This window comes from Choloepus didactylus, chromosome 16, assembly GCF_015220235.1.
Source record: "Choloepus didactylus isolate mChoDid1 chromosome 16, mChoDid1.pri, whole genome shotgun sequence".
NCBI classification, from domain to species: domain Eukaryota; kingdom Metazoa; phylum Chordata; class Mammalia; order Pilosa; family Megalonychidae; genus Choloepus; species Choloepus didactylus.
The window spans coordinates 36,424,598-36,433,042 of NC_051322.1; the positions used below are offsets into that span (position 1 = coordinate 36,424,598).

Below are 8,445 nucleotides of genomic sequence, written 5' to 3' on the forward strand. Positions count from 1 at the left end.
TGCCCCGCCCAACTGTGGGTGATGACTCTGATTGGATAATTTCCATGGAGGTGTTGGCCCACCCATTCAGGGTGAGTCTGAATTAAATTACTGGAGCCATATAAATGAGCTGACAAACAGAAGGAATTCAGTGCAGCTGTGAGTGACAATTTGAAGAGGAGCTACAGCCAAGAGGGACACTTTGAAGAAAGCACAGGAGCTGCAGATGAGAGACAGTTTGAAGACGGCCATTGAAAGCAGACTCTTGCTCCAGAGAAGCTAAGAGAGGACAAATATCCCAAGTGCAACTAAGAGTGACATTTTTGAGGAACTGCAGCCTAGAGAGGAACGTCCTGGCAGAAAGCCATTTTGAAACCAGAGCTTTGGAGCAGATGCCAGCCTTGTGCCTTCCCAGCTAACAGAGGTTTTCCGGACACCATTGGCCATCCTCCAGTGAAGGTACCCGATTGCTGATGCATTACCTTGGACACTTTATGGCCTTAAAACTGTAACTCTGTAACCTAATAAACCCCCTTTTATAAAAGCTAATCCATCTCTGGGGTTTTGCATTCCAGCAGCATTAGCAAACTAAAACACTACTGAACTGCAATATACCAGAAATGGGCTGGCTTTTAACAAAGGGAATTTATTAGTTTACAAGCATACAGTTCTGAGGCTTGAAAATGTCCAAATCAAGGCATTTTCAAGATGATAGATTCTTCCTGAAGACAGGCTGCCAGCGATCCTGGGCTCCTCTGTCACATGGCAAGGCACATGGCGGCATCTGCTGGTCTTGCCCTTCTCTTCTGGGTTTCATTGCTTCCAGCTTCTGGTTTCAGTGGTTTCCTCTCTGTTTCTGTGACTTTGTCTTTCAGCTTCTCTGGCTTTCTTTCTGTATCTTGCTCTGTTTTTCTTCCTCTTATAAAGGACTACAGTATGAGGATTAAAACCCACCTGGGGCATAGCTCAACTGAAATAACCTAATCAAAGTTCTCAACCACAATAGATTTACACTCACAGGAATGGATTAGCTTTAAGAACAAGATCTTTTGTGGTCCATAAAGCCTCCAAAGCATCACAGCATACAAAACGCCCTTATAGGACTTCAAAATTCTCTTTCTCAATTCTTGGTGTAAGGTTTAGAGGTGATGGATGCATGTGAGATTGTCTTTGCCAATAGTGGAGGGATCAGTAGAAAACAGACAGACTCAGAGAAATGATGAATCAAACAATGGACAGCAATGGACATGATAGTAGCCATTATGGTGAATGAACAAAAGAACCTGCAGTCAAGATTACCATGTTGTCTCCTACACAAAGAACTACCTACCTGCTAGCGATGCCTTTGTAATTTGGAAATCAGTCTTAAAAGGCATTCATCTATTGGAGAGACCGCAAGGGAATGTAGCTGAGAAGTACTGATATGTGCAATATTGCACATATGGCATATTGTTAAAATAAAAGTCTTCCAGGTAAAATATGATGAAACAACTGTATTATTATTTTATAAAACAATATCTGGCTGGTGTATTAGGTCTGAACATCTACTAATGAAGCCATCCATACTTTATCCCCGCCCTTAAATGGTAGAGGTTCCTAATGGCTCTTCTCATTATGAGTTAAGAGCGGGAATAACCCATGGGTGGGTCCTCCCAAGGTCATGGGTTTCTAGTGACTGGGCACTTCCTGGTACATCTGGTTGGGTTCTCTCCTCCAGATCGTAGTACACTGATACATGTTATAAATAGGCAGTATTATTTAGTGATTAAACACTATGACTCAGGAATCCTGGAAGTCTGGCCAGAATACTCATCTCTGCTGCTTTCCCTTACCAACAATAATAAAACTGTCAACTACCTCATGTGCCCAGGTGATTGCTGGACGTTGGCTGGGTCTATAAGGAAGCCCTTTTCAGGCTTTGCCAGAAATGAGAATCTAGAGTAAAGACTCCTGATTTCTGGAAAGAGTTAAGGCAATGGAAAACTATTGACTCCAAGAAGATGCACAATATTGGGTGTCCTAGTAGGGAAACAGCACATTGCAATCTGGCAAATCACCACTTAAGGGTGACCTAGATTACTGCACCTCCTTCTACAACTCATGGGATTTTTTTCCCCAACAACTGAATTTAAATAATAATAATAATAATAAAGGAACTATCAACTGCAGAAAAGAACAATCACAGTACCCAGAACAGACAGCCACAAATAAAACTGCTGAAAGAAGTGGTCATTTCTTGAACATCAAACAATAAAAATAAGCATGAATGGAGAATAAATTTAAAAATTAAACAACAAGACTTCCAAGAAAGTTGGGGGGTGGAGTACAGTATACAGAAAAATCATTCAGTACATACATCGAATCAAAGAATCGTCAATGTTGAGAACTGTGGTTGACTGATCATATCAATGGCACCAGTTCTCCTTTCTTCCCTGTATTCATGACCTTTACCATGTGATTTTATTCCTCTCAGTAAAGAAAGTGAGCCCATTTACTTGTCCCTAGAATCTAGGTGGGACGTATGACTTGCATTGGCCAGATGAATGAGGCAGAAACGATGGTCTGCCAGTTCTGAGCTGAGGTCTCAAGAAGCCTGGATTTCTCACTTAATCTCTCGCTCCTCTGCCTTCACTTAGAGAACATGCCCTGCTAGAACATGAGTCATGTGGGGCAGAGCTGAGTCACCCTAAGCATTCCAGCCAAGACCATCCTAGGAAGTCAACTCAGAGCTGACCACCAGACGTATGTGAGAACACAGAAGAGACCAGAGGAACTATCCAGTGGAACCCAGCCTAAATTGCTGACTTGTCGACTTGCGATCTAAATAAATGTTTGTATATGTGTGTCTCTATGGCACAACACTACGGCTTTGCGATTGATTTTGTTTATTATGCAGCATTACATTGGCTGGAGCTAAATGACATGAGACACCAATGTATGACTTAGAGGATCAAGTGGATGAAAGGCATAAGAAATACAAAATGGTAGGAAACATAAGGAGAAAGAAAAGATATGTGTGGGCAGATATTTAGAAGCCTTAAAATGCAAATAAAATGTCTTCCAAAAGAACAAAATAAAAAAGGGGAGGTAAAATGTTGTGTATTGAAATGATATTCATGATCTTGAATCCCGAAAAGTTGTTAACATGTTTTGACCACAAAACAGAATGCAAACTCCCAGAGTATTTTGGGCAGAAAATGAAAAAGTATTTGCAAAGTCCCCTTGAGGGACTGAGGGAAAACATGGAAATATTAAATTTCCTCACCTGGGGAATTTCTGATATTCTTGCAAGCATTAGGGACTCCCAATTTAATAAGTCAAACCCTTGAACTTGAGGCTTGCCCTTATGAAACTTATTCCTGTGAAGGAAGAAGATAAGCCTACTTATAATTATGTGTAAAAGTCACCCCCAGAGAACCTCTTTGGTGGCTCAGATGAGGCCTCTTTCTCTCAGCCAGCTCCACAAATAAACTCACTACCCTCCCCCCCTACATGGGACATGACTCCGAAGGGTGTAAATCTCCTTGACAATGTGGGACATGACTCCTGGGGATGAGCCTGGCCCTGGCATTATGGGATTAAAAAAGCCTTCTTGGACAAAAAGGGGGAAAAGAAATGAAACAAAATAAAGTTTCAGTGACAGAGATTTCAAGTAGAGTCAAGAGGTCATTCTGGAGGTTAATTTTACACATTATATAGATATTCCTTTTTAGTTTCTAGTGTATTAGAATAGCTAGAAGGAAATACCTCAATCTGTTGGACTGTAATCCAGTAGACTTGATTCTTGATGATAAATGTATAACTATATAGCTTTTATCATGTGACCAAGTAATTGTGAAAACTTTTTGACTGACACTCCCTTTACCCAGTGTCTGGGCAATGAGAAATAAAATGATGACACAAAATATATAAATAATAGGGAGGGATAAGGGGAATGGGGTGGTTTGGGTGTTTTTTTAATTTATTTTTATTTTTTTCTTTCATTTTGGAGTAATGAAAATGTTCTAAAGTTGACTGTGGCAATGAATGCATAACTATATGATGATACTGTGAGCCACTGATTGTATACTATGGATGGATTATATGGTGTGTAAATATATCTCAACAAAATTGCATTAAAAAATAGAATGCAAACAAATTGAGAAAAGCACCTAAATATTAGCATGTTGACCTCAAATAGGGTGTAAAAAATCATGTTTTTGTAGTAAGCAGTAACCAGACACTTGTGTGAAGAAATGATATGGACTGGCTTAGTGCCAGTCTAGACTGCACTTCTTATAAAAACCCAGTGAAGTTTCTGCCTAAGTGAGCATCAGGTTGAGGCATTAGACCCCAGTATGCCTCCTACCTGGAAGCCCTTGTGTGATATTTGCTGACTTTCTTCCTGAAATCCCACTGTCAGACCAGAGCCTCCCATAACTGATGGCTTTAGATGCTCCACTGACAGCCTGTCGGATGTGCCTCCCATGTTCTCACGTTCAAAGGTTTTCATCTGCAGTCCAGCAGCTCTATAGCCAATGGATTTTTTAAAGACTTTGATATCCTCCACCTTTAAATGTATTGTGTGCCCTGACCTGGTTACTGTGCATTAGACATGTTAGAAGCTGCATTTAAGCAAGCAAATAAACTGCACTGAATATTTAAACTGTTGTTGTGTGGAACCTACTTTCAAATACTAAGCTCCTTTTGATTTTAATCTGTTTTCAGTTTGTTACAACATTTGAGGAACAAAAATTTATTCATATAATAGAAAATAACTTACCCAAATTGAAGAAAAATCTGAGTGTGCAGTTTAAAATATCACTTAATTTCAAAGCAAGAATAAAGAAAAAGACACACATCTAGTATTCTAAATCAAAAGATGATGAAATTTTACAAAAACTTTTTTTTAAAGAATAAGCAACTACAAAGATAAGACAATCAAACTGTCATTGGAATAGAAGTTAAAATTGACTTCCTAACAATGGCTTCTGGGCCAAATCCTACCCACTGCCTATTTTTTTTTTTTTTTTTTTTTTTTTTTTTTTTTTTTTTGGTGTCCTGTGACACGAGTTTATTGGAGGGGGCCAGGGCCAGCGTGGGTACAAGTTGCAGGTTGGGAGGAAGGGGCAGGGGGCGTGGGTGGCACTGCCAGCCTGAAGCCAACAAGAGAGGAGGCCACGGGGGGCGGGGCACAGCCAGTGGAGCGTTGGGTGCAGGGGCCAGCAGGCCGGCGGCTCTTCACCCCGCCGAGTGCTAGGGCCCAGGGCACAGCGGAGGCTCCCGGAGGACGTGGAGGGTGTAGATGCCTGGCTCCAGTTGCAGCTGTGAGGGCAGGACAATGAGGAAGCCCCCACCCCAGGGGTCTTCAACCACCGAGAGACAGACTCGGGAGGGAGAGCCACGACACTCAGGGGTCCGGGAAGGGCACTTGAATGACACAGGCAAGTGGCGGCAGAGCCGGTGGCGGCACGGGGGCAGGCCACAGAGGGAACAGGGGGGTGGCGAGAGGCCGGGGCCCCGGGGGAGGGAGACCGGACCCTCTGGGCAGCCCCTCTGTGCCCCACCATGGTGGGGGCGCCGCTCCCGAGTCCAGGCCCAGTGGGACGGCTCCTTCGCCATGACCTCCTCGCAGGACTGGCGGCTCACGACGGCCCGGAAGTCCATCCGCGCCCACAGCTTGTCCCTCTGGTGCAGGAAGTCTGAGACCCGAGGACGCCAACCTTTGCCCAGAGCCCACGGGAAAATCTCACATTTGGGGTCCTCCAGGTCCTCCTCCATGTCATTTGCAAGGTACAGTGCCAAGAACAGGTTGCTGTGGGTGTATTCGCTGAGCTGCATGTTGGCGCGCCGGAAGTAAACCAGCACCATGGCCAGGAGATACTTATCTGAAATCTGGAAACAGGGGTCTTTGGAGAGGAATTCCTGGAGAAAACTGTCCTCCAGAAGGTTGAGGAAGGCCCAGAGCTCCTGGTGCTGGAGGGAAGGGAGAAACCCACGGCCCCCACCTCGACGGCTCCAGCCCCCCAGCTTCACCTGCGTGGCCACCACAGGGACAGTGGCAGGATATGGGGTGCCACTCATCTCCTAGGGGTGGGGTGAGGCGGGGTGGGGTGGGGCAGGGTGGCCTGAGCTCGGCAATTACGCACAGCATAACCCCACTGCCTATTTTTGCAACAAAGATTTACTGGCACACAGCACACCTATTTATTTACATATTGTCTATGACTGCTTTTGCACTACAACTACAGAGCTGAGTAGTAGCAAAAGAGACCCTAATGGACTCCAAAGCCCAAATTCTTTTTTTTTCTGGCTCTATACGGAAATAGTTTGCCAACTGTATAGACATTTGAGTTAGAAGGTTGTGGAAAAATCATCTTTGGTCTATTGAGTTGAAAGAACTCTGAACTTGCAATCCAATTCCCAGCCAAGTTATCATTCACCTATTAGATGAAAAAAGGTTAGTTGTGAATATGCAAAGAATCAGAGAATATATTACTCAAGTATCCATCAAAGGAAATGACCCAAGGAAGAACATTAAATACTAAATGAATCGAAACTGAAATCTCAATGTCAGGGATGAATTAGGGAAGACGGAATATTATGGATAAAAACTTGGCAATATACTTAAATCTAAACTGATTATAAGAGAATTGTTATAAATATACAATATAATTACTAAACATGGATTTTTGAAATAGAAAAGTCATACTGCAGAAAAAAACACATGATAATAATATAAATATATAAAAGTAAAATACTTTAGCAAACCCAGGAGTTATAAAATAACAGGGGAGGGGGGGAATTAAAAACATTCTAAACATTAATCTTATTGAGATGGGAAGAAGTGGGGAAAGAGGGCCTTGAAATGTAAAAATATAATAGATAAAGATATATGCTTAGGGAAAGTGAGGAAAGCAACTACAGAAATGGAAGTCAATAAAACTTCTGATTTAGAAAGAGAAACAAAGGAAAGAATGGTAATTAAAGCAAAGATGCTAAATTGAAGGAAATTTAAACATTGAAATGAGGACATAGAAAAGAAAATCAAATAGTAAGCATTGAATAGTATGGTATCAGTTTCCACACTTACTGAAAATAGGCAGGACACTTAGACTGAATAAAAAACAAAACTTAGCTACATATTGTTTGCACGAATCCTTAAAACAAAGTAATAAAATCTTTGAAAACAAAGAGATGGCAAAGACGCTAGGCAAATGCAAACAAAATAAAGAAGGAATGGTACACTAGACTTCAGAAAAAACTGGGAGTTAAGGTTACAAGAAGAGGATACTGAAGGACGTTACACAATGATATAAAAGGAACAATTTATGAAGAAGATATGAAAGTCATAAAGTTGCATGCACCAGGAAGATAGCAGATAAATACATAAAGCAAAATATTAGAAATTCACATTGACCTTGATAAAAAATGCAATTATGGGAGAAGATTTTATTACACTTCATTCAAGAATTGTGAAGATACAATAGACAAGAAATAAGTGAGGGCACAGAGGCATAGAATAATACAGTCAATAAACTAGATTTTATGTGTGTATATATACACAAAGATATACAATATGTATACTGTTACATTCTACAAGAAGAGAAAAGACATTTTCCCTTATATTCAGGAAACATTAACAGTAAGCATTCACAACCTATCCATAAATAAAACTTACATTTTCAAAAGGAAGAATTTTATAGTCCACAATCTCTGACAATAATCCAATGCAGTTTTTAAAATAAAAAAAAAATATATATATATATCCTCCAAATAGTAATTTACAAACTAAGGATCATTTCTCTGAATAATTCTTAGGGCAAAAAAAGTCAAAACTGAAATTACACTCTAGAAAATAAAGAAAAGGTAAATAATCATTAAGTACATTTACATCAGTTAAGATTATCTGAATAAAAGTCTCATGGAATCCAGATTTAAACTATTTTAATAATAATCTCTATATCAAGGAAACCTAAAATAAGATACTTTGGGGATTAAATCAGTTGCTCAAGTATTTCATCAGGGCCCTGAATGTCTTCTCTCTATCTGCCAAGCCATGCTCTGTTGGTTGGATTTGCTCTCAAGAAGCTTGTTTCATATCCAGGTATCACATTCAGATACATCAGCATCCACTGGATGATCAGATCATCCCTTCCAGCATGTCTCTTTATAAAAACAAAGAGACCTTTCCCCCAAATCCCCAATAGCCATCCATCCACATCTCATTGGCCAGAATTTGGTCACATATCCAAGTATAAACCAATCACAGGTAAAATTAACTTGGTCAATCATTTATTTACATTAGTTAAAATTACCTGATTGGATTACAGTGGCATAAGGGAAGAATAGGTAGTTTATACACACTCAAAAATGTCAACTAAAATTTCTTATCACAACCAATGGGAAATGTATCAACTTGATTTAAAAATTTGTAATTTTAAAGGTCTTCAATAAATTTATACTAAAATTTTAAAAGAATACAAC

At 40.4% G+C, this 8,445-nt stretch overlaps 1 protein-coding gene across 1 annotated transcript; it reads right to left on the bottom strand.

Annotated features, from left to right (window-relative positions):
* Positions 1–5,031: 5,031 nt before the first annotated feature.
* On the bottom strand, positions 5,032–6,042 carry LOC119511267 (speedy protein C-like). Its single transcript, XM_037805769.1, has one exon. The coding sequence runs from the start codon at positions 6,040–6,042 to the stop codon at positions 5,215–5,217; it is 828 nt and encodes a 275-aa protein (XP_037661697.1). The 3' UTR covers positions 5,032–5,214.
* Positions 6,043–8,445: the final 2,403 nt, after the last annotated feature.

Bases quoted from the DNA above. Each gene is read 5' to 3' on its own strand.
- LOC119511267 (XM_037805769.1), bottom strand. From the start codon at position 6,042: ATGAGTGGCACCCCATATCCTGCCACTGTCCCTGTGGTGGCCACGCAG.